We start from the raw sequence: 26674 nt of genomic DNA, 5'->3' as shown, positions 1-26674 counted from the left end.
ATTCAGGTTCAAGTGTAACAAATAAGAATTTGTATTACCTACATGCTGGATGGTCAGCAGCGACCCATCCTCTACCCGGCAGAGTGCTCAGAGCAGCGGCGGGCTCTTTCCAGCAGACTTCTCATCGCCACTAGCCAACTGGGAGAGGAAGGAACAGAGACTGGGAAACCCAAACTACACACTCCTACCTGCTGTGGGCAAGAGCACTGCTGTGGGAAGCAAAGAACATGAAGCCCAGCCCTCCTCCGGGGTGGAAGCTGCGGCCACATCTCTTCCTTCATTCCCAAGCCCACCGTTTTGTGGCTGCCACCCTGTAGAAGAGATCTTAAAAGGGCCTGCCCCTCATGAGCACATAAGGGTAGCCATACTGGATCAGACCAAAAGCCTACCTAGTCCAGCATTCGGCTCCCCACAGTGGCCCTATGGGAGACCCACGAGCTGGACATGAGTGTAACAGCACCCTCCCTCAGCAACTGGTATACAGAGGCATACTACCTCCTATCCTGGAGGTAATAGACAACCATGATGGAGCTATCGATAGCCCACAGGGTGCACCATGCGTCCAGGGGCGTTTGAATTTTCTCTTCCAGCTGCAGCAGCCCCCGCCCCCCAGATGTAAGGGGACTCCCCCTCCTACAGAACCCCAGGCCCAGGGGACAAATCCAGTCCTCTGGGGGTCCCAGAAGGGCGGGGCCCCTTTCCCAGGCTCCACACTTTTGACCTCAACCACCCATCATTTGGTGATTTATTGGCCTCTGTGCAGTTTCCCCCCTGCCCATTCTAAAAGGTCGAAACACCTCTCCTAAGGCTTAATTCCTGGCAGTAAGCTAAAATAATGTGTTTTATAATGTATAAAATAAAACCGCCCATAGAGCTTCGGCTATTGGGCGGTATAGAAATGAAATATATAATAAATACATAAAATATGCAGGCGTTTCTGGTTTGGGGCCCTGCCTCCTTTGCCTTTGATCCCTCCCACCACGGGAATTCAGCCCTCTCTGAAATGGAATTCACCCCTTGGGCTGAAAGACGTTCTGCAGCACTGCTGGAGCAAAAAGGCTGCCAGCAGCAGACAAACCCCTCCAGTTATACATGGACAGACTTCAGGTATGCAAAGGACCCCTTTGGATCCTTGCCTAAACCTGCATTTTAAAACCATTCTGATGGGGAAAGGGGGGAAAAGAGGACACATTCTGTGTTAGATTATGAGAAGACAAAATTAGTGGGCTCTCCCACACTGGAGGCCTTCAAGACGAGGCTGGACAGCCATCTCTCAGGGATGCTCTGACTTGGATTCCTGCATTGAGCAAGGGTTGGACTCGATGGCCTCGTAGGCCCCTTCCAGCCCTGCTATTCTAGGATTCTAGGATTAAATGCGCTTAAGTCTCACTGATACCAACTAGAGAAGTTAGCCAACATGCACCATTACGCACATACACTGCACTTTTAAGCAGTGAGAAGTTCCAGGTGTTCCAGTGCTTTTCCCCGATTCAGTTTTCCCCAGAGACCTACAGTATTTCTGTGGAAAAAGGTTTATTTGCACATATGGGGTGCTTCCAGATGAGGCTTGTAATATGCAATCGCCCTGCCTCATTCACAAAATTTTATGCAGGGTCCAGATGCCACAGTCATCTCCTTGTAACCTTCCCGTGTTTCCCCACTGCTTCCTCCGTCGTTTCCTTCCCATGGAAAATCCACTAAGGAGGGAGAGGCTGAATCGCTGTACAATGCCTTCCATTTGTTACTGCTAGGACCCCTCCATCTGGAAGCATCCATTTACAGGCTGAGCATAAGGTGGGAGTTCACAACATTAACACTCCAATCTGCTCCACATCAGATGTCTAGAGGAACTCACAATGCCATAGGATTGCCTGCAGAGAGCAACGTTCGCTCTCTGCCTCCTTTTCAGATCCAGTTCCAGCACAGACTGACTCCCTGCTAGTGCTACACAAACACAGACTTCACTCACTACCACCACCCCTTCGTGGAGTGGGGGAAGACAGATGAGTCATCTCTGTCCCTAACCTATGCCTCCTTGGCCCATCCCAACTTCCACTGAAACAAGTCACCAGAATGTCAGCTAACGTCCACTTTTCTGTTGTCAGGTCTTTGAGACGTGTGGCCTCAGGGCAACACATGGATAACTCTATTTAAAGTGATAAATCTTAAGAGTCAAGAACTGGAAGGGAACCTGTGTGGTCATCTTGACCAACCCCTAACATTGCCCCTGATTTCAAACAGGACTTAAGTGCAACAAGCATAGTCTAGATACAGCCCTCTGCTTTTAGAGGATGCACACCCATGTTGCACAAGCACAGGTTTAGAATAGGGATGGCGGAGAATTCTGCCACGGACCCAAATGAGGCCGGATTCTTTGGAATCCGGCCTCAGGAATCCGCAGCGGAACGGCTCACTTACCTCCGCCTCCCGAGGATTTCCTGCAGAACGGCACACCGGCTCCATATTGCTAGGAGGAATACAGCTGCAAATGGCATAGTGGACGCCACTTGCGGCTGTGAAGTGCTGTTTTCACCTAAATGGAACCGTAAACAGCTGCAAATAGGTTAAACTGAGGGCTTTACGGCCTCAAGTGGCGCCTACTACCCCATTTGCGGCTGTGTTTTTCCCCGCGATGCGGAGCCAGTGTGCAGCGCCGCAAAATCCTCGGGAGGTGGAGCCGCTCTGGAGGATTCCGGGAGGGGAGGAACGGATGCCCCCCCCCCCCCGGAATGAAGGTAGGGGTTTCAAACATCCCTACTTTGGAAGAGAATTTCCTGCAGGGGGAAAGAAGGAAGAATGGCTCTTCTAAGATGGCACCTACCACCTGCAGCTCTTAAAAGTATGTGAATTAAGAAAATCAAGGCAAGCAGTCAAAAAGATTCCTAACCACTCCATCTAGTTCATCAGCCAACTCAACATTGCAACCTTAATTTCATACATGCCAGTGCATATCTTGTTCATTATGACTAACATTATGACCCTGTTCAGGGTGGTTTGGCTAACCCTGGCGCATGGTAGTTACCGCTAACCACTGTGACTGCTACTGCTACACATGCATGTAACAATGTTCCCCAATGTGGTTAGACTGACCATTCTGTAACCACCCTCCCTCCTGCAGGAACCTGCAGTCCTCCAGATGGGCAGCCATGCATCCCAGTGGCCTTTGTGCTGCCGGCCATTTTGGTGCATGGCGGCTACTCCTTCTTTGGCTGCTCTTGGTGCACAGCTCTATGGCAGCTGCCAATTAACCACGGAGGCTGTTCAGACATCACGCTAAGCCATGGTAGACCCACTAACCATCTTGCAGCAAGTAGCTACTGAATGTGGTTAATGAACCACCATGGTTGAGACAGATGCCTGTTCAGACATCACACTAAGCCAACGTGGTTAGCTCAAAACTCCGAACCATCGTGGCTTAGTGTGTTGTCTGAACAGGGCCTATACGTTCCAAATAGTTATGAGAAAAGGAGGGGGTGGTAGCAGAAGCAACCTATTTAGTATACAATGAAATGTAATGGGGGGGTAGAGCATTGAAACATGCAACCACCACCAGAAAGACAGAAAAGAGTTAGCCGTAACGTTCACTTCTACTTTCCATTGGGTCACCGCCATACCTGACACAGGAGCATGAATGCAAAGGGATGGAGACACTCTAGCCCCCCAATCTCTACGGTGCCATCTTTCTTCGTATTGGTTGCCCCTCATGCTCACTTAGGAACTAGGACTGCTGCTACAGTTTCATTCAGTCTGCATTCCCCTGGCAAGACGAGGCTTGTAGTCTTGATTCAAGACGAGGCTGGGCAGCCACCTGTCAGGGATGCTCTGACTTGGATTCCTGCACTGAGCAGGGGGTTGGGCTCGATGGTCTTACAGGCCCCTTCCAACCCTACTATTCTATGATTCCATGACAACCGCCAATTACCCATCCCTACAGGCTGAAATGGTTTAAACCCACAAACAGCTTTACCACACGATTACTTAAACGGAACCAAACGTGTCCTGGGAAGGGGGGAGGGGAGAGACAGCACTGATTATGTACACGGGTAAAAACACTACAAAAGACAACATTTAGGGCAACAGCAATATCATGTTTATTTCTCCAAAGGAGACACAGGAAGGGAACATGAATAGGGAAAAGTCCAAACGGGTGATCCAAAGAGAAAAGGGGCCTGGCTTTGGGAGCAGGTGTGCAAATGACTGTTTGTGCAGCACATATACAGGAGCGTGCAAAGAGTGGAGATGCAGGCAGGGGCAACAAGGAAGCAGGGCGGGGGGGCGCAGTTAATTTAACAGTTATAAATGGGACAATACAGGCATCCTTTTAAAAAGGAAAAAGAACAGCGGAGCATCCATAGAAACCGGACATACGTGGCCCAAGTCAAAGCTGCTTCACCACGGACGAAACATGCACACGGGTTCAGTGGGCGCAGGCAGGCGGTGCCCCGATATTAAGACTTCAGCAGTGGAGTCGGGGGCCAGGGAATAAAGTGCAGGAACTATCAACCATGACTGCAAGAGCGGAATTTTGCTTCCCCCAAAAAGGAGCAGCAGAGGATGTGGGGTGAAACCAGCTCTGGGTGACTAAGCACCAGACTGGGAGAGTGACACTAACTCGGTTGGGAAGTGTAGTATGGACTCACCCAGAGCCCGCTCAGCTTTCTTTACCCCCTTTCCACAATAAAGTGGGGCTGCGTCTTTAAGTGAGAAAACCTTGCCAGACCTCGGCAAGATAGGAATACAGAACCGCTCCCCCCACCCTGCATTTACCAAGGCTAAGAAAGTTGATGGTGGACAAGCGACTGGATAAAAATAATCCCCTCAGCAATCACCCATGCAAAAAAAAAGTCGACCTCCCACCCCAAAATCCCTGCTTACCCCACTAATTGTCTTTTGAGTGCAAGAGATCACACACTCCCCCCTCCCCCAGTGGTTTTCTTGGAACAGTTAACATTTCTTATGGGAATAAGCAGGGAAGGCAATGAATACATAAAGGGGGAGGGAAACTATGGTCCCCCAAAGATGAGTTTTTAATATGAACAAGTTCATGCCCCTTGATCCTCGTTCCAACCCACTGCCCCCCACTTCAGCAGGAGGTTCCAAAGTTCAGCCTTCCCCCTACCAGCAGGCTCTGCCCTGCAGTGATGAGAGCTGAGGCTGCCCTGTCCCCTTCCTTTGCAGGCCCATGGATCCTACCCCAAACGGCTGTGTCCTGTGCACTCAACGTAAGAATAAAGGATTGCAAAAGGCAGAAAAAAGAAAACCCAAAGGACAACAGCTTAAAAGCCGTTTCACCGACTTGGTGCATTCCTCCTGCCCTGGCCCAAGCTTTTCCAAGGAAGTCTGGGAATGGTAGTTTTGCAGAAGTGCTTCAACTGTTCTGAAGAAAGGTCCCTTAGCCACAGAATCAGAACTCCCAGGTTTCCTGGGATGGAGGTGTAAGGTAGCCATGACAGTTTATCTGTAGGGTAAACATGCCAACATCAAAACAAAGACTCCCCTCTGCTCCTGATCCACAGGAGACGGGAGAGAAGATATTGTTGGAGGTACAGCTCCTCCTTCCCCCAAGCCCTGCAGGGTTCCCCAAGCCCTGCAGGGTCCCCCAAAACACTAGCCCAAAGCATCAGCCACACGGATGGCGTTGTCCAACTGCTCAGAAAGCAGCTCATCTGGCCGCCTCTTCCTTCTCACCGATGCTCCACCAGTGGAGAGCAACACAAATTGTGGAGTCATGACAGAGACCTCTTCCTCTGGTGAAGCCCCTGCAGGTGTGAGGCTGCATATGAGGCTTCCCCTCTGGCCAACACCTTGTCCAGCCCCAGCCACTGAAGTTTCTCCACCAGGTTCAAACTGAAGATGCTGTTTCGGCCCTTCTCGGATTTCCTCCGTTGCATCGGGCACAACCCCAAGGCCCACTCAGCGAGGCCGTCCCAGCGGCAGCACCGCAGCGAAGCCAAGGAAGGAGACAGCCAGCACAGGCTGCTTGAGCCTCCAGCAAACCGAGGCAATGCCGCCGCCGCCCCTGTTCTGCTCCCTGCCGAAATGCCTCGCTCGCTCAGCAGAGACATCAGCCCAAGCGGGGAATCCTGCTGCTGCAACCGCTCCTCCTCCTCGGGGCTGGGCTGTTCCTGCAGGGGGAGCTGGGGAGGGAGAGAGGGGCTCAGCCCCTCACAGGGCCCACAAGAGGGCACAACTGTATTATAAAGACTGAGGAGGAAGGGACAGGCATGAAGACAAAAGACAACGGAGAAAAAGTCAGTCCCAACGGGTCGGAAACACACAAGTTGCAGGTTCATGAGGTGCTGAACTACACAGAGCACACCACGGGATGCTCCGGAGTAGCTTGCCTTCTCCTGTACTACCACAAATAGGAGCAGCAGGGCATTGCCGTGGACCGCCTGAGCAGACAGAAAATCCACAGGGAAAGCCTTGAAAACACTGACTCCCTATAAAAGTGGACCACGTTGCTTCCTTGCAGAGTGTGAACGGAGGCAAAGATGAAGCAAAAGGAAGGGCCCCACCGCTCCCCCCGCTCCTGCCACTTTTCCTGCTCCTGAACAGCTCTCCATCTGAGAACACTTTTTGGCTTACTCCTGAGTAAACCGTTGCTTCAGTCCTACCCAGTCATGCACAAGTACTGAAGGCACTTCCTACTGGATTGCTGACGACACGACAGAGGCATCCCAGCCATGAGTTAATACAGGAGGGGGTGCCCCAGGCTGCATAGCTTGGGTGCCATGAAGGCCAGCAGGGTGGGAGGCAGACAGATGTGACCCACTAAGGCCCAGTCCACCCAGATAATAATTTCACTAGAACTTCGGCAGATGAACTTCTTGGCACAGAGAGAGAGAGAGAGAGAGAGAGAGAGAGCACACAGCCTGAGCAATCAGTATTAAAACTGGAAGCCACCATCTGCTATGATTCCCCATGGGTGCAGAGAGAGTAGCATTGCTCTGGACGTTTCTCTGGTGAAAGCCCCATAGCAGCCTTCCCCAACCTGGGTGCCCTCCAGATGTTTTGGCCTTCAAGTCCTATCAGCCCCCCAGCCAGCCTGGTCAATGGGCAGGGAGGTTAGGAGTTGTACGGCTTCTTCACATGGAGCTCAATCCTGCTATTGAGATTGGCTACTCACCGAAGTTTGCAGGCCCTTTAGATGATGTCGTCAACCTCCAGGGCATCTCCAGCACTAAATGACCTTTATTCCATTTTTTTAAAGATCGGAGATAATGAACTATCAAATTACAGCGATTGAGTTCCCTCATGAAAAGAGGAAAACAGGCAATAAGAGGACCTAGACCACAGCGCCATCTAGGGGCTGTATAATGAAACATATGGAAGAGTCAGATAAAGGGGGAAAGGGGGGGGAAGCATGTAGAAAGGGAGTCTGTTGTGACCCTGCATTTAAAACGGAAGCAGAAAGCCCCATTTTAAGCCCTCTAGCAGCTGTATAATGAAACATACAGAAGACTCAGATAAGGGGAAAAGGAGGGGGGAAAGGAGGGGAAAAGGAAGAGTGTGTAAAGGGAGTCCATCATGATCCTGCATTTATAACAGAAACGGAGAGCCCCATTTGAAATGCGGGATTTTAGGCTGGTGTAGAGATGCTCATAGTCCAAAACATCTGGAGAGCACCAGGTCAGGGAAGGCTGCCTTATAGGATTTGCATCCGCAATCAGCATGACAAAAACGTTCATGTAGTACCAGAAGTGCCAATGAGCCTGCTGTGGGACCACGTCCCTCCTTCCTGGCCCAGTGGCCGGTATTCATTAGTGGGACATGGAACGGGGCGGGGTGCTGCCAATCACATTTTCCTCCCTGGGCACTTCATTGCCTTGGGCTGGCCATACAACACGGCCAGCCTCCAGTGCCAACAGGCCATGCCACCCCTCCCCGCCGTTTCCGAACACTCGAATCTCTTCTCACTGACCAGGAACAGGGTAAGACACAGATTGCTCTGCTGCCCTCATTCAGTTTGAAAAAGATGGGGCCGAGGCTGGGGGGCCGAGGCTGGGGGGCTGAGACATGCTGGCCCCTAAGCCACAACGCCCCCATTGCTTCTCCCCCGCCCCCCACAGCCTGCCATCAATTATTTGCATTCTCTGGGTCAGCCTTCAACAATCAGGCGCCCTCCAGATGTGTTGCAGTAAACCCCCATCACCCCCAGCCAATGGCCATCCTTGCTGGGGATGATGGGAGTTATGGTCAGACACATCTGAAGGGCAGTAGGGTTGAAGAAGGCTGCTCTAGGCAAAAGTTCCCACGACAATGAAACAGTTGTTAGCTTATCAAGATGGTTAGCTGCCCGCTCCTCCCCCCCCGCCCCTCCAGCAGCTCCATGAAGTCAGGAGGCATTGGGGGCTGCAGTCCTGAGAAAGCCCCAGCACCCAAGGCTGATGCCACAGTATTAGTGACAGTTAAGCTGCAGAAAAGCAGATGGGTTAGTGGTAAAGTCTGGTTTGAGAAAAGGTTAGTGGGTTAAAATTCAGAGAGGCTGAACATCGCTGCTTGTCCCCTCGCCAAGGCCCGTAGTATGCTGGGAGTTTTGAGGGTGGGGGAGAATGAGAAAGCCATACAACACAGCAGAAAGTTAGAGATTTCCCTGTGCTTTAAATATCCTCTTAGATTCTGACAATTTTTAAAAATTAAATTAAAAAATAGCTGTATCATGATTTGGGATTCTTAATTTTAAAATAACCCGAGGCTAATTCTTCCATCCTTCTCCTGTTATATTGGTCGATGTGCCCCGTCGATGAGCGGAGTGTATTTGAGGCAGTGGGCAAGAACTGGCAGATGAGCTTTTTTTCCTATTAAGGACAACATTTAAGAGGTCGCTCCTTTCCTTCTCCCTCCTGGCATTTTGATGTAGTGAGTCCTTTAGGAGACAGGCGACCCCCCTGCTTTGCCTAAAGAGGCCATTAGCCACCCGGAATCCTCAGGACAGGCCTTCAATCTATTACCCTTCAACAACATCTTTAAAGCTTAACATTAAATAAAGCAAAGGAAAGGCCTGGATTATTTATTTATTACATTTATCTCCCACCCTTCTTCCATCGTGGAACGTAAGGTGGCTACAGGTGGATCCCAGGTGCCCTGCCCCACCCCAAGCACTGACCAGACCCAGACCTGCCTAGCTTCAGAAAGGGGGCTGCCTCATGTGCCTTCAGACCACGCCTGGGACCAGGGCATGGTCTGGCATCTCCCCAGGATGCAGGGGGATGGGGGCAGCTCACTCAACCTCCGATTGTGAGGAACTTGGCAGAAAGCTTCCCACCTTCCTCGCTTAGGCGAAGGAGCATGCTGGCTGAAGGACAGGGCAGGAGGGGGTTGCTGCAGACTGACTTAAGGGCTCCATGAAAATATTTTATCATCCACATCAAATGCTAATGTTGGTTCAGGGCTGGGCCACCATTTAGCAGGTCCCGGGCATGTTATTATTAATCATTTTTAACTTGTTTTCAACCCGTTTTAAATTTCTGACTCTTAAAGGTCTTATATTTTTTGTCACACTGTGAACTGCTCAGACAGCTTTGGCTGTTGGGCTAGACAGAAATGTAATAAATGGACGAATTACTGGGAGGAGCCCTGTCTGCCTTCTCATACAAGTAGGGCGTTTCATGGGCTGCCAAGCAGATTATTTCTTGGTCAGGGCTTCATTTGGACCAGAGCAAGACCAGGTCTCAGACCCAGCTGCTGCTTGAATGCCACAGCTTAAGGCCCCAGAAGATCGGATGCAAGAGTGCCTCTGAGCATGCACAGAGTATCCTTCCTTTGCCAAACAGAAACAACCCTCCCTGCCTTGAAGTTAAGGATGGTCTCCATGTCCGACAGCACCACGTCCCAAGGCAGGCTCGGGCCCCAGCACCTTTTTTCCTGTGTGCGCACTGAAAAGTGAGAACTACCTTCTGGCTCCTGCAGCTTCCATGTTCCTGGATAAGGCCCTGCTCCTCCCTACAGCCATCCCTTAGTGGCCTTGAGAGCCCTTTTCCTCAAGCCAGCATTGCTCAGGAGGAAGTGAACAGGAGGGGGATGTTTTCCTGCCCAGCTCTCCCCAAGCAGGACAGAGAGAAGACAGGCAGGGAAGGGGTTTCTTACTTCAGAGCCCCCATCAATGTACCCAAGGGCTGCAGGAGATGCCCCTACCGGGAGCGGCAGTACCTAGAAGTCAGGATCCAAAACAGAGGAATGGGGAGATGGAAGGAGACAGGTTAAAAACCATGCGCGCACACACAGGGAAATCCTCCTACGGCAACAATGGGGGAGCAGAAGCAAGGGTGGAAAGCTAGAGGAAAGGACCACAGGATGCTTACCTGGGTGTCACCATGGTGACCTCATTGCTAGGGTGCAAGATGCAACAGGTGGTGATGGTGAAAGTAGGCGGGGTCTGGGGCAGATTGTTAACGGAGTGGAAGACTGAAACCGACAGGAAAATGAAGGGTTAATGAGTGGGTGGGGGAACATGGCGATGGATGGATACAGGTGCCTGGATATCTAATGGGGAGGGGTAGAGGAAAAGGTTTTGTAAACGTCAACAAGGGATTAAGCTCTCCCCCCGCCCCGCCCAAGCCCTTCCATTTCTTTTGAGTGATTTGCAGGACAAGCTTTCCACTAGGAAATTACTACTGTAAGGCGACCCCCCCCCAAACACACACTCAACCTGCAACCCGGTTTTACTTACAGCCCCATCAGCACTGCCAGTTAACACATGTAGGCAGGGGTAAGCACCCTGGTGCCCTCCCAGTGTTTTGGACTACAACTCCCATAAACCCCAGCCAGCATAGGCAATGGTCAGGGATTATGGGAGCTGCAGTGCAATGTCATCTGGCAGGCACCTGGTTGCCTACCCCTGCGTGGTAGTTAGAAGAGCAGGACTGAGGTGGGACCTCCCCTGCAGCATGTCTCCTCTAACTCACTGCCACAACAGCGCCCCCCGCCCCGCTTTAAGAAAAGATGTGGCGACAGCTTCCAGTTAAAGGATTAGGTTAGCCTTTCCTAACCTGGTGCCCTCCAGATGTTTTAGACTTCAGCCCCCATCGGCCCAGACCAACATGGGCCGTGGTCAGGAATGCTGGAAGCTGTAGTCCAAAACATCTGAAGGGCACCAAGTTGGTGGAGATGCACTCGTGGAGGATAAATCTTATCAACAGCCATGAGACAGGACAGCGAAACAGAGTTGTTTGTTTGAAACCCCGTCATAGTTGTGAGGTATTAAAAAAAGGAAAAAAATAACCTTGAAGAGGGTACTTCTGTTCCTTCCTGAATTCTGCTTCTTCCCCACCAAAAAGCCCTATTTTGCTGACATGCTCAAATTTGAAAGAGCACCCAGGAGTCCAAAGTTCATGGCTTAGGAATGCTGCATGGTAAGGAGAAAAAGGCCAAACCATCAGCTTTAGAAACCTCAGAGATCAGTCAAAAAACCCAGGAGCCTATCAAGGTTGAGGAACTGCTTCATAATTTCAAGAAAACAGGGAGGTCCGACCACAGAGCCAAATCAGCATGGTTATCAGCGGCAAGAAACACCTCGCCAAATTGCACATTTCATTGCAATTATCCCCATTCCCACCTGGACTGAGGAGATGGGATTGGCTAGCAGAGCTTAGGGTCACTAGAACAGTCATTCCACCCACTGCAGACCCACCACCACCAAAAGCCAGGCAAGGAGCAATCGTACACAACAGCTGCCAATTTGCTAGCGGTCGTATCCATCTGGCCTGCCTCTTGCTAAGACAGCAACCTCTATTTGGAATTGGGTCACAAAATGGCTGCCGCCAGACTTCAAGCAGGGATGCAAACTTGCTTGCTGCCAAACCAGTGGGAGACTGATGACAGAAGCCTGGGTCTTCAAGCTCTCCAGATTCCCCACAGGGGTCAGTGTGCATGCACAGCATTAGGTGTGACCCTTCCCCACACTCACCACTAGGCCTCTCCTTGGCTTTGGATGGCGTCGAGGTAGCGAGGGCAGGGAAGGAGGCCACATCTACATCGTCTTCCTCCAGGTCATTCAGGTTGTAGACCTCCTCCAGGTCTGTGTCAAGTTGCCGGAAATCTTTGGTGAGCACGCCGGGCCGAGGGTCCAAGATCCCGGCCAGGTGGGGCTGGGCTAGCTGCTGCCAGTGATGGAGGGTCATGGAGCCTGAGAGGGAGGAGAAAGGGGGGGGATTCTTGGAGTCATTTGTATCACCTGGAAAAACGCTCGAAGCTAATCAGCAAAAATGTGGGTGGTCAACCTGCAGCAGACCCAGACCGTGGGGCCTGGAGAGGATGCAGAATAGAGCTGTCCAACCCGTGTGACAATACATTAGCATGCCGCAAGAGGGGAGGTAAGCATGCCTTGGAAAAATAAGCTGCCCTGCTGGGTGCATCCATAAGAGCACTGCTGAGAGAGCCCTGCTGGATCAGACCAAGGGTCTGTCTAGTCCAGCATTCTGTTTGCACAGCGGCCAACCGGATGCCCGCGGGAAACCCACAAGCCGGGCACAAGGGCAACAGCACCCACCCTGTATCCACCACTCTTACGCCTGTAATTGCAAGATGTCCTCGGCAGTATTCCCCACTCTCCTCTGCCCACAAATGGGCGCAGTGCCAGCCTTTGCAGGGAGGGAGAAGGAAGGTCTCTCCAGTTAAAGGGCTCCCTGAGAGCAGGCAATGGGAAAGACTGAATGCCCACGGAGCACCTGCAAGACTAGACCTCCTTCCCCCTTCCCCAGCCTGGGGCCCTTCAGATGTGTTGGACTATAGCTCCCAACATCCCTCTGCTGGGGCACACTGGAAGTTGTAGTCCATCACGTCCGGAGGGCACCAGGTTGGGGTAGGCTGGAATAGACAACACTGGGCTAGAGGCATAAATAACCTGACCTGGTATGAAGCCGGAAGTCTGCACGACTTCCCTTGGCATGTGTTATGCTGCAAGAGCGGAAAAGCAGATGTGCAAACTGGCCATGGGTGTACTCACTCTCCTTAACTGTGGCATCCAACACCACAGCCGCGCTCAGAACAGGGCGTTTGGAAACATGTCCCAGATTCAGCACAAACGACTACGAATGGTTGGATATGCAGAAACCGAGGCCAAGATGGAACCGCTCCAGGGGGTTCCACCTGCACCCGCCCTCCCAGGGCCCTGGTATAAGTTTGGCCTCTAGTCCGCTGATCCCGAGAGCAGGCAGGCATGTCAGCTTGATTTGGTGCGAGTGTTTCTCAGGCTTTTGATATCTAGGGAACAGGTTCTTTCCTCCTGTACCAAAATTGGAGACACAACACTCTGGCACCCAGATAATTTTTTCTCATGTGGATCCCAGCACAATGGACAGGCACCCTTCTTCCAAGAAGTTAGTGTTCGCCGCAAGCCTTCACGCACCCCTTTGCTCGGTCTGTCAGGGATCATAGGGATTCTGTTAAGAACGGGATTATTTTACGACAATTGACGTTTAAAAATCATTAGATCTTGGTTTTTACGCCCCTGTAAGCTAAACTGTATGTAGTAAATTGACACATCAAATAACTGAGTGGGTGCCCAAACACCACACTGCCCCCCCAAGCGAGCCCCGTGGTTCTTGCCCCCCCCAAGCAAGCCCCGTGGTTCTTGCCCCCCCCAAGCGAGCCCCGTGGTTCTTGCCCCCACTAACCTTCCAGAGGCTTGATGATTTGTAGCTTATCAGGGAAGTAAGAGAAGGAGCCCAGAGAAAAGCCAGAGCCACCAGAGCTGCCTGAGTAGTTGGTGCCGGTAGACGTGATGCTCTCATTGGGCGTGAGAAACCCACTGGAGTCCTCGGCATCCCGAGCCAGGCGCCTCAGCTTGCGTTCCCGCTCCACCTCGAAGAACGAACGCTCGGTGCTGTGGTTCTCCTGGCGAGCAGACAAGCGCTGGAGGGCCGCTTCCAAGTCATGCCGGCCTGGCGTGCCTGGTGTACCAAGCTCACCCCGGCTAAAGGAACCCAAGCAGAGATGATATTATTCTCATACCACCATCACCAGGGTATATAGCACTTTACAAGAGATAGTTCCCTGCCCCAAGGAACTTGCAATCTAAAATCAGACTTTTGTGGGGGGAGAGGAGGGGGAAGAGGGACGCCAGAAAGCAATGAATGTGAACAATTATGTATACTTTTGGCTTCGTCTCTGCAAGAGGAAGAAGTGTCCTCTAAACATCTACGTTTTGGCCAGGCCATTATTTGGAAATATTGCAGTGGAAGCAAAAGATGCATTGGTCATAAAAGAGCCCCAGGAAGAGGGCAGGTCAAGGTGCTGACAAATCCGTTCTGCCCAACAACTCACAGGCAGCCACACACAATTTTGTTTCTGAGTATCGAAAAGGGAACGGGCAAAAGGTTTTGCCAGGAAAGGTGTCTCCCCTACCCACAATGGGAAAGGGTCAGGGGTAGTGAAGCTGGCTCAAGCTGAGAGGCTCCTCTTTGGCCTCCCACAGAGGAATCTCCTTATATTATGGGGGGAGGCCCCCCCAACCTTTTTAGCTAACTGGTTTCATGGTCTTCACCACCCTAAAAATCTCCCCAGTGGCTCCTAAGAACAGGGTGGGCCATAAAGGGAGATGGGGGGTTGCTGGCTGATTTCCCTTCTTTCACGAAGGGCCCAGCAGAACAAAAAGATTTGGTGAATTGTTAGGTGTCCCCCATAAGGCAGCCGGGCCTCCCCAGCCCCAAAGCCTCAGCTCTTATTTCTATAGTTTCACCTCAGACTGAAGCACCACCTTCTCCAACCTGGTGCCCTCCAGCTGTGCTGGACTACAACTCCCAGAATTTCAGAGGGATTCCGGGAGCTGTAGCCTTAAAGGGGAAGGCAGCCTTAAAGGAAAGCTAAGCCCATGGCCCTTGCCTGTCATGGAACCCACACAGGATGTTGCCTACCCCATATCCTGGAGGTACTCACTGGGCATCATCCAGTCCTTCAGGAGCCTGCCCCACAGTGGGGCTGTCTGAACCATAGTAGCCAGTGCGGGGGGTGCTGAACCGGCTGCAGCCCACCGAAAGTGGCCTGGGAGAGCCCGGAGGAAGAGCACATGGCGATTCCGCCCGCGATTTGGCTTTTGCCGTCTGCTTCACAGCTTTCACCGTCTCGAAGACCCGTCGGATGCCCCTGAGAACAAGCAATAGGGAAGGGGAGGCTGGCTTCAGTGGCAGGAAATAAAGAGGGGGGGTGGCCATCCTCCCTCCCAGTGAGAGGATGGAGAATGGCCCCCCACCCCGCAAATGATCAAAACAGGAACTGCCCACCCAACGAAGCAGAGCTGTCCTAGACAGGATGAGACAGAGGAGGGTGTGAGGAGGACTTTGGAGTGTGGCGGGAGGAAGGTTGACATCACAGCGGATTCCAGGCTGGCCCTTCTTCCCTCCACCCCAAACACAGTTCTCCCTTCACCGGACTGGGGAAGGGGGAGAGGGAGAAAGAGGATGAGGCTGGCAAGGGCTACCCATCCCTATGATGGCCGTATGCTTCCTCCGATGTCAGAGGCAGTATTCACCGCCCCACTGACGTAGGAGCCACCAGCCTCCACTGCCATAGATTATCTCCAATACATCAGTTGCTGGGGAACATGGGCGGGAGAGTGCTGTTGCCCTCGTGTCCTGCTTGTGGGTTCCCCATGGGTGGCTGGTCGGCCACTGTGTGAACACAACACTGGACCAGATGGGCCCTTGGTCTGATCCAGCAGGGCTCTTATGAGAAAAAGAGGCGTCAGAAAGGGAGAACGTAGGAGAGAGAAAAGCCCCCCCCCCCCGCCACTTTTGGGCTTTGACCTCACCCACCACTGGCATGGGGCTCCCAAAAGCCATTTTGCCTCTGGTATTGGAGGCTGGGGGGTGCATAAGCCAGGACAGCTAGACTGGTGAGGACGAGGGAGAGGGCCTTCTCTGTGGTGGCCCCCTCCCTAGGGAACTCCCTCCCTAGGGAACTCCGCCATGCCCCCTCTTTAATGAGCTTCTGCCGTGCATAAAAACATGGTTGCTCAGGCAGGCATGTGGGGTGGGCTAGGGTATTTTTATTAATATGGTGTTTTAATATAGAATGTCATTGTTTTAAAACTGTTGTATGTTTGTACATCGCCCAGAGTGGCTGGGTGACCAGCCAGATGGGCGATTAATAATTTTAATAAATAAAATAAAGCCAGTGGGGCGGTGAATACGCTCCGTGTTTCAGTCAAAACTCTAAAGGAGCTATCCAAGGTGCACCTTGGATAGCTCCTTGAGCGTTCAGACAGGTTCTGACTGAAACCCAGAGTGGATTCACCGCCCCACTGACATTGGCGCCACCAGCCTCCACTGCATAGGCCCACCAAAAGGTCCAGGCTGCACCCCAAGGCAGTTGGGTCCCAAGGCAGGCAACGATATTTTCCAGCTTAGCTCCCCCACCCCAGCCCCAGCTTCTAAATTCTACCTCCCGGTCCTAAGGCTTCTTTCCCAGCTTATCTCTTGCCTCAGGGATTGTGGCACATCCATAACACCATCATGTGAGAGCTTCCCGCTCTTCTGAGCCATTTCCCCCTTGACTGCTCAGGTTCAGCCCTCCCCCCACTCCCATCCTCCACTCACTTGTACTCCGAAGAACCAGAGCTGTCCAAGCCCCTCCTCATTGAGCCCTTGATCTCTGCAGCCAGAGAATCCTGTAATAAAAGTAATCATGGACAGGCGCTTCCCAGTAGCAAAAGATACAGGCACCAGGAAATGCGTGGAGTCATTTTTCCCTCCTCTGTTCCTGCTCTCCCAGGTGAGAATGGAGAGCAGAGCAGTGCTGGGACTCGTAAAAAACCCTCACCAGAGACAGCACATTCAACACCAGTGACTGATTTCTGAACCTGCCTGGAATTTCAGACTGGGGGAAGGGGGGGATGGGGAGACAGGCTGCGGTTACTTAATGGACACTCTACACATGCTCAGATATACCAGTGCCAAAATGCGCAGGGCAGAGCCCGCCGAAAAGCAAATCCCCATGATTCTGCCCTTGGATATGCCCTAGCACAAATGAAACGCTGAGGCATGGCCTCTTTTTCCAGTGTTCCCCCCCGCCCCAAGGACTAGAAGCTTGAAATGTGATACTGCGTGCATCTGTCAGGGTAGGAACAGGGACATTAAGGAAGCAGTCTGCCTTCCCTTTCCAACAAAGAGGGACACGGGAGCAACAGGACACACAAAATAAGCTAATAATCTGTTAAACAGCCATTCTCCTCCTCCCAGGTTTATCTTGCACAAACCAATGCTGATTTCCAGATATTCTCCTCCACCCCCAACGCAACGTATCGGAAGGTGCACTGTCCTTACCAGGGGTAAGAAAGTGGGGGAGCTGTGGCGGTGGATGGTGCTGTTGGGGAGGCTGCGGTTTCGGAGGTTTTTAATCTCCTCCTGGGCTTCCTGCAGCATTGCTCCGCACTCCGCATATTTCTCCTGCAGGTCTTGGAGCTGCAGTGACATTGTGGGATGGAGAAGAGAAGTTAGACATGTCCCACCTAACTGAGCCAAGCCACGGAATTAAGAGGGGATTAGGGACTCAAAGTAAGGGGCTCTCCATGGGACAGGTTGACTTTTAAATTGTTGGCAACCCAGAATATTGCAGCAATGCCTACGCTACTTTCATCAGCCTTCCCTGACCCTGGGGGATGCTGGAAGTTCTAGTCCAACACATCTGCAGGGCCCCAGGTTAGGGAAGGCTGATCTACGTGCTGAATCAATACACTGGATTCCACTTGAGTCACCTCTTTCAGCTGCTACATCAATAACTGTGATAATTTCCTGGCATTTTCGCCACGAGACACGTATCGGCACCACAGACAAAGCGGTCCAAGAGTCATGCTCTCTCCCCAGGGAATCCTGGGAACTCTGGTTCTGTGTGGCAGGACTAGGGATACGTAGCACAGAAAGCTCACTACCCTTACCAAGCTTCGATTGCCAGGATAGTTTGGGGCGGGGGGGGAAGAGCCATGAAAGACTGATGCAAAACCAATACAGGTCACGTACAGGTATTCCAGACTTCTCTGCCCTCCTCCCTACGCTGGGCAGATGCAAACTGGGCCTGCCACCCCACCTCTCCCTGCCGTCTGCTGGTTGTTCGGCGTACATACCTCTGTGCGCAGCTCCTGCTGGACCTCCTTGGCAGCGGTGAGATGCTCCTGCAGCTCCTCTACTTCCGAACCATACTGCGGGGGAAAGTAAGGGTAACATCACCAAGGGCATCCCCAGGGCCCTTTGCAAGGCTCATCTGACTTGTTCAGGGTTTCCTCAGGGAGAGCTGAACATGCTCCTAGCTCTGGGGATAGGAATGTGCAGCTTGGCCATTCCTGCTTGAGGGTTTCTTTCCCCCTCCAAGCTGGCCACTTCAAGAGAGTCTTTCTGCCACCGGAATGAAGAGAGGGCAAAGCCAACAAAGCTCATCACAGACAAGCTTGCAGAACTTCTCAAGAAGCTTCTAACACGAATGGCTTGCCCTGAAATTAAGAGATCAGTACAATGACAAGACTCCCCAACTGATTCCAGAGTGAATTCCTTAAATCAGCTCTTGGGAGTTTCGTTTGCGGTCAGATTAGACACGATGCAACATACCTAATCCTGGGTCCTGCCAGATCTATATAAAGTGGGGAGGGGGCAGTATTGTTTAGTGGCTAGAGCAGCCTTCCTCAAGCTGACAGCCTCCCGATGTGTTGGACTGCAACTCCCACCATCCCCACCAATGGCCATGCTGGCCTGGAATGATGGGAGATGCAGTCCAACACATCTGGACATCATTAGGTTGGGGACGACTGGACTAAAGTGTCACACTGGGAGGACCCAGGTTCAAATCCTTACTTAGCCACAAGCTCATTGTGTGACCTTGGGCCAGTCACGATCTCTTAGCCTAACCTATCTCACAGGATTGTTGTGAGGATAAGGGGAAGGGGGGAATGACCCATGCAGGCCCATCCTGGGTTTTTTGTTTCTCGCCCCCCCCGACACTCAAAGTTTTGTTGCCTCATAGGACTATTCTTTGGTTGGGTTGCCTCCAAAGGTTTTTTCCCTAAACATTTTTGCACATTTGCAAATCTGGAGCTCCTTGAAGAAAGAGTATGACGCAGTTTAATAAACAGATGTGCAGGAAGGCAAACACACCTCCCTCCACCATGCCTATCACTCCCAAACCACTGTGCCCCACTTTTTCTCTTGATAAGGATTATTTCTGATTTCAGAGACCCACCGGGAAAAACAGCAGTCACAGGGCAGAAAGTACAGGTGAAATGCAGCTTATTTGGTTTAAGAACATTTGTATTCTGCCTTTCAGTGAAAGAGAAAACCAACTCTCCGGGAAGTTTCCAATTTAAAACAGACAATATATCAAAGACATAATCAAACCTGGTTATCAAATTAATAAGAGAGACATTCCATAAAACAATAGAAAACAGTCAAAATAACGGAACAGTACAATTCAGTAGCACAGTAAGATTCAGTAGCAGCCTGGGCAAATAAAATAGTTTGAACTGAGAGCCTAAAACTCACCAAGGTTCGTGACAGGCAAAGATCTCTGGAGGGCGTGTTTCAGGGAGCCGACGTGAGATGTCTGACACAGAGCTGTGTGGGTCACGTGGCCTGCCCTGCACCTGGTCAGGTAGCCTGCTGCCCTCCGTTGCAGTGCAGGATGTTGGCTCATCACTGGCTGCTCCCTATTCTTAGAACTCCCTTCCAGAGGATTTGTGGATGGTTGCTTCAGTTACTGTTTTCAAATCTGTTAAGAACCTTTCTCTTTTCCAACACTTTTGGAAACTTAGTTTAGATTTTATTCACTGTTTGGTAACATCAATTATTTATTTTTGTAGTGTTTCCTCTTCCCATTTGGTGCATTCCCTTCCTTTTGGTTTTATTTTGTGATTTTATTAGAATGTAAGCCTTCGGGGCAGGGATTTGTTGTTTTATTTTTTATTGGTACAGTGCCATGTGCACTGATGGTCCTATATAAACAAATACGCTATTATTCTGGAAGGCCTTCCCTTTTTACAACTCTCATTCCTCTTTGCTGACTGTTATATACTGTTTTCACGCTGTTGGGATTTTTTGTTAAATTGTTGTTAACTTTTAACATAGCCTTATACAGCTCAGGTCCAGTTATCTGAAAGACTGCGTTCTCCCCTATAAGCCTGCTCGTGCCTTGAGTTCTTCAGGGGAGGCCCCTCTCATGGTCCCGCCACCATCACAGGCTCGTCTGATGGGAACATGGGAGAGGGCCTTCTCGGTGGCTGCCCCAAGGCTCTGGAACTCCCTTCCCAGGGAGGCGAGAGTGGCCACCCTCCTTGATATGCTTTCGCAGGCATGTAAAAACTTTGTTGTTCTGGCAGGCCTTTGGGGATAGCTAGTCTGGTCATGTCCTATAAAGCCCTACATGGCTTGGGTCCAGGTTATCTGAAAGACCGTATTCTCCCCTATGAACCTGCTCATGCCCTGAGATCTTCAGGGGAGGCCCTTCTCATGGGCCCGCCACCATTACAGGCTCGTCTGATGGGAACGTGGGAGAGGGCCTTCTCGGTGGCTGCCCCAAGGCTCTGGAACTCCCTTCCCAGGGAGGCGAGAGTGGCCACCCTCCTTGATATGCTTTCGCAGACATGTAAAAACTTTTTTGTTCTGGCAGGCCTTTGGGGATAGCTAGTCTGGTCATATCCTATAAAGCCCTACATGGCTTGGGTCCAGGTTATCTGAAAGACCGTATTCTCCCCTATGAACCTGCTCGTGCCCTGAGATCTTCAGGGGAGGCCCTTCTCATGGTCCCGCCACCATCACAGGCTCGTCTGATGGGAACGTGGGAGAGGGCCTTCTCGGTGGCTGCCCCAAGGCTCTGGAACTCCCTTCCTAGGGAGGCGAGAGTGGCCACCCTCCTTGATATGCTTTCACAGGCATGTAAAAACTTTTTTGTTCTGGCAGGCCTTTGGGGATAGCTAGTCTGGACCTGTGAGAGAATATGATGGATGGATACTATGGTTATATTTCTTGTTGTCTTTTTGATTTTTTGATATTTTATACAGTTTCAAAATTATTGATTATTTAATTATATTTTAAACTTTTGTATACTTCTATTTATAGGTTTTAACTGTACAGGTTTTAATGTTGTAAAGCTGCCTTGAGTCCCAGTACTGGGGAAAAGGCGGGATATAAATAAATAAATATAACAACAGCAACAGCAACAACTTTGTATGCCGCCTAGAGTATTTGCATAGAGGCGGGTTATAAATTAAATAAATAAATCATCACCACCAGTGTTGAAATAAGATGCAACTGCCAATCTGGCCAGCTTCTGTACATAGAACGGGAGGAGGTACCATTAGGTCTTCCTCTTCAGGCAGCAAAATGTCTTGATCCAGTCCTGGTATTCCTGGTCAGCCCCTGCCCAAGGGCTCAGCAACCTTTATATGCTCTTCTTTTTATACTGTACTGTCAACCACATTCCTGCTTTGTATGGATTTGGGGCAGAACCAATTTAAACAACAATGATCTGCCTAACTTATTAGTTTGGCCCTCGGATTTCCTATTCAGAAAAGCTGATAAGACATCAGTCTAGCCAAATTTGGTCATCGAGACAGCTGCAGAGAAAGCGTTTTCCAATGAGAAGCAAGTCTGGAAGGAACTTGCAACTATCCAACTAGCACAGCGTTCCCCAACCTGGCATCCTCCAGATGTGTTGGAACTACAGCTCCCATTGTCCCCAGCCAGGTTGGGGAAGGCTGAACTAGAGAATTCACTCTGGGGTAAACCAAAGAAGGTAATATTTTATCTTGATTCCCTTAGGGCGCAATCCTATCAAGATAGGCGGCCGCCTCCAAACTCGGAGGTGACCGCCTATTGTAAGTAAGGCAGGAGAGGCACGAGGGCAGGGGATCTTTCCCTCAGTGTCTCTCCTGCCCTGCTATTTTTCGCTAGACAGCCGTTTCTGGCTGTCTAGCCACAGGGGGACCGACCAGGAGAGGAAGCTGCCATACGACACATTGGATGTGTCATACACACAGCTCCGCTCTCCCCGCCCCAGAACGCCCCCTGGAATGCCCCTTTTCAGTCTTCCAAGCGTGGAGGACGGGGCTTCTCGTCTCGTGGAGGACAGGCCTCCTCCGAGGCAGCGTGGATGAGGAGGGAGGTCGGTTTTCCAAGAACTGACCTCAGAGCGGGGCTCTCAGGTCGGTTCCTGGAAATGAGCATAACATCTCCTGGCCATGGGATTGCTCCCTTAAGGTCCCTGCTGAATAGTTTTTTTCAGAGAAAGACAGTTAGTGTGAAAAATGCATAGGGAAATGTGCAAATGTGCATGGAAGTCAGGTTATTTTTTATTATTGTTGTTGTTCAGTCATTAAGTCGTGTCCAACTCTTCGTGACCCCACGGACCATAGCACGCCAGGCCTTCCTGTCCTCCGCTCTCTCCCGGAGCGTGCTCAAGTTCATATTCATTGCATCGGTGACGCTATCTAGCCATCGCATCCTCTGCTGTCCCCTTCTCCTTTTGCCTTCGATCTTTCCCAGCATCAGGGTCTTTTCCAGTGAGTTTTCTCTTCGCATTAGGTGGCCAAAATATTTGAGCTTCAGCTTCAGTATCTGTCCTTCCAATGAGTTTATTATTATTATTACTATTTTATTAGTATTTATTTCATTTCTATACCGCCCAATAGCTGAAGCTCTCTGGGCTGTTTACAAAAACTAAAACCACAAAGTGCGCTATTTTGCACTCACGGGCGTTTACCTTTTCTGCACCTGCCCAAGAGACTGTTTTGTAAAGCAAGGCAGAAAAACCAAATGGCACCCTCCCTGGTTTTAAAAAAACATACCTGATAATTTGCAGCTTCCTTTGGGGTGCCCCAAACCTACTAAGTCTCTTCTTGTTGGCAGGGCCAACCCTGCTTTCTCCATTGCGATGGGGTTAAATCGTGACAATGTATCTATGAAACCCAGATGCAGCTCCTAAAATGAGCTGCAAGAAAGGGGAACTACCAGAGCACCCTCTTCCACCCACACCCCCAACTCCGGCGGCCAGCTGACAAAATCCGCCCCGACCTCTTTGCTTACCGTGCGGCACTTCCGCTGGAGGTCCACGATATGTGCCAGGAGCTGGCTGATTTCCTCCTGCTGCCGGGCTGTATCATCTGCCTTACGGGCGAGCTCCTCTGAGAGCAGGACAACTTCCCGGCTAGCATCAGCTGTGGGAGGGGAGTTATTAGATTGCTGCCTCCCGGAGGAGAGGGCTACACGCAATGCAGCAGACCGCAGGGATGGATGGATCTATCAATCTCTGAGCATCTCTACACCAGACTAAAATCCCACATTTAAAACGGGGCTTTCTGCTTCCGTTTTAAATGCAAGATCACTACAGACACCCTTTACACGTGCTTCCTCCCCTCCTTTTCCCCCTTATCCAAGTCTTCCATATGTTCCATTATACAGCCCCTAGATGGCGCTGTGGTCTAGCTCCTCTTATTGCAGGATTTCTTCTTTTCACAAGGGAACTCAAGTGGAACTCAAGAGGGGTAATTTGATAGCTCATTATCTCCGATCTTTAAAAAAACGGAATAAAGGTCATCTGGTGTGGGAGACGCCCTGGAGGTTGATGACGTCACCTAAAGTACCAGCAAACTTCCCTGAGTAACCAATCCCAATAGCAGGATAAAAGCTTCGTGCGAAGAAGCCCTCTGTCTCATCGAGATTGTCAGTTTTTTGAGGTCAAGCTCATTCTGTCCTGTTTCAACACACACTTGCATTTTTTTAAAAAAAATCTGTACAGAACTTTGTATCTTGTGTGTTTTGGGTAGTGTATACATTAATGTATGCATTTTAAGTGTACATATTATTTCCAAATACTTTACATTGCTAAAATGCTGTTTTGTCCACACTTTTCTCAAGTATGTGCATTTTTTGTGCATTTTCCCCTAATATGTGCATTTTTTCAGCATGTTTTTCCCAAGACGAGCTGCAACAGAAAGCTCACAAAAATGTGGACTTTGGAAAGTAGCTGTCTTGGCTCACAGAAAGGGTCAAAAGGTGCAAATTGGGTAAAAACCCACACCTTTGATGGAGCTAATTTCTCAGCCATCCCTACTAGATAATGGCATCTGATGTGCCCAGCATGGTCCTGTATACCACAAACTATAGCCAAAGCCAACTGCCACAACCCATCTCCTAGGTCCACTCTCCCCTGGGCCCATGCAGGTTTTCTGCTCCATATTTCTCAAGCATCTTCAACTGAGAATCAGTTCAGGATGATTCTAAATCAGGATGAATAATTCAGGATGATTCACGAAAGGAGCATCTGTAATTTGAGTTCATTTTAAGCAGTCCTTTAACTTATCTAAAACTCCCCTCCATCATCTACCTGCACTCCAGTATTCTTATAAATGTGCTTGGAAAAATACATCTATTATATTTACCTACCAGAGGGGATTAGAATTAGGGCTGGCATTAGAAACCCATCGGGGCAGGGCAGGGAGTGTATGTGTATTATTCTCTATCAGATGTGATAGAGAAGCTATGGTGATAGGGTGGAAGAATTTTTGTTCCGTCTCTTGCGCTGTGGGTCTGTCTACATCACCTGGTTGGACAAAGCTGGTCTACATAAATCAGTTGTGAGCACCTGAGGGAAGCATGGCCGTTCTTTTGTTTTTAAAATGCTGCTATCCCAGAAGATAGGCAAATATAAAGCTAGCTAAAATCAATCACACCTCCCACTGTATCTGCCATTGCAAGGCTTTCTGGCCTTCACATTGGAGCTTGTAACGTTTTAAAGCCCTGTGACTGAAAGATCCCCCAACTTTTCCCACGCAAAAAATGGGGACCTACAGAACTGCTCCACGCAGTCGATCATCAGCTTCTGCTCCCGCTCCTCATACTGACAGGTCTCTGTGGCGATGCTTGCGACCTGGGGCGGAAAAACAGACATACGTGAAAACAGAGCTGCATGCCAGATATTCTAGGCAGCCCTAAATCTAGAGGCAGCTCCCCACACAAACCGACCACTGTGATGAGTCTTTATGATAAAGGCCACGCCAGCTAGGAGCAAGGCAGCGTCAGCACACGGGCATGGCTCTCACAGTAGATACGCAACCCAAAGAGACGCAACACGGAAGCATGGAATGGCACTGTCCTGTGCAACTTCCAAACACAGTGAGGTTTTCCTTTGAGCAAACTTAACCAGACCCAGAATAAAAATCTGGTGGAGCCATCAGGGGCCAGATAATTCTCTCCGAGGGCTGGACCTCACCTGATGGCAACTCCTGCTTGAGTTTACTAGCATCTTTCAGGAGGGCAGCACCGATAATTACTTCCTCGGAGTAGTTTTTCACTATTAGCTTCCAGCATTTCCCGCATTCTCAGGGGTCACATGAAGAACTCCTGCACACATGCTGTTCCTTCGGGGTGGGGTGGGGAAGGGGGACATCAATTCCTACAAGTAGAAACTCAGGCGTGGTAATCCTCCATGTACAATGAACTAAGGGTGTGATCCTATACGTGTTTAGACAGAAAGAAGTCCAGCAGCTTCCAGCAGCTTCCAGCAGCTTCCAGCAGCTTCCAGCAGCTTCCAGCAGCTTCCAGCAGCTTCCAGCATGGCTGGCTGGGGAATGCTGGGAATTTTAGGATTTTTTTTCTGTCTGAACATGCGTGGGATTGCTCCCTAAATGCAGTAATCTAGACCAGAGGTGGGCAACCTCTGGCCTTCAGCCTAATGGCAAAAGCCCTAATGGCAAAAAAATGGCAATCAAGGCAGCCAAACTCATAATGGCTCTGTCAGGCACATACACACAACGGTCCATGATGCGTGGGACAGATAGCACACTATTGCCTTTGAGTGGGGCCTTGCAAGACTATTGTACAATGCCAGTAGTACAACTGGGAGTCAGGAGAGCTGGGTTGTAGTCCCCACTCAGCCATGGAAGCTCACTGAGTGACTTTGGGCCAGTCACAGACTCTCAGCCCAATCAACCTCACAGGGTTGTTGTGAGGATAAAATGGAGAGGAGGGGTATTATGAATGCTGCCTTGGGTTCCTTAGGAGGAATAAAGGTGGGATATCAATATAATAAAGCTAAAACTTGGTTGGAGTACACCTTTATTCTTTAGATTTATTATTCCTTTAAACATTTTAATATGCTGCCCTTCACTGGATTTGCTTCCAGGGTGGTTTACACAATTGAAATATTGAAACAATAGGTTCACATGATAAAACAAAGCAGCAAAATAAAACAAAGACAATTGGCAAAATTTTAATATATCCAAAATGTAAGAGCCTTGGAGAATAAAAAGGGTTTTGGACCTTTTACCAAAAAATTTAAAAAATGCACTGTTGGCATCAGGAAACCCTCCCTGGGTGGGGAAAGCATTCCAGACAGGATGCCACAACCAAAAAGGCCCTTTCTCTGGTTATCACCCGCTTCACCTCTAACCAAGATGACCTGAGACTTTGGGCAAGACGGTATGGGAGAAGGTGCTCCTTCAGGTACCTGGGGGCCAAGCCGTTTAGATCTTTAAAAGTACCACTTTGAATTGGGCCTGGAAGTGGACAGGTATTCAGTGGAGGGCTTTTAACTCTGGGAAATGTATGATCCAAGGAGGCTGTGCCAGTGAAAATCCTGGCTGTTTGCTACCAGCTGAAGTTTCCGATTAAGCTCCAAAGCCATCCCCCCTCCCCTCAGTATAATGTATTACAGAATCCAGTTGGGAGATTATTAGGGCATGGATGTGGCTAGAGATCTC

The 26674-nt window shown here is 50.4% G+C and overlaps 1 protein-coding gene across 1 annotated transcript in view; it reads right to left on the bottom strand.

Moving 5' to 3' along the window:
• Positions 1 to 2433: 2433 nt before the first annotated feature.
• LOC146341056 (trafficking kinesin-binding protein 1-like) overlaps positions 2434 to 26674 on the bottom strand; it is a 43359-nt gene continuing 19118 nt past the window's right edge. Inside the window, exons 6-15 of the mRNA XM_084804653.1 lie at positions 24765 to 24843; positions 23001 to 23131; positions 18059 to 18133; positions 17262 to 17399; positions 16536 to 16606; positions 14878 to 15084; positions 13617 to 13915; positions 11909 to 12127; positions 10305 to 10407; positions 2434 to 6204 (exon numbers count right to left, since the gene is read on the bottom strand). Coding sequence (XP_084660779.1) covers positions 5727 to 6204; positions 10305 to 10407; positions 11909 to 12127; positions 13617 to 13915; positions 14878 to 15084; positions 16536 to 16606; positions 17262 to 17399; positions 18059 to 18133; positions 23001 to 23131; positions 24765 to 24843 — 1800 coding nt within the window. The 3' untranslated portion in view covers positions 2434 to 5726. The remainder of the gene's footprint in view (positions 6205 to 10304; positions 10408 to 11908; positions 12128 to 13616; positions 13916 to 14877; positions 15085 to 16535; positions 16607 to 17261; positions 17400 to 18058; positions 18134 to 23000; positions 23132 to 24764; positions 24844 to 26674) is intronic.

Source organism: Heloderma suspectum, chromosome 6 (assembly GCF_057233095.1).
Source record: "Heloderma suspectum isolate Gila_16-S chromosome 6, 16-S_ref, whole genome shotgun sequence".
Lineage (NCBI taxonomy): Eukaryota > Metazoa > Chordata > Lepidosauria > Squamata > Helodermatidae > Heloderma > Heloderma suspectum.
Note: the sequence above shows the minus strand (reverse complement) of the source record. Positions and strands in the feature narration are given on the sequence as shown.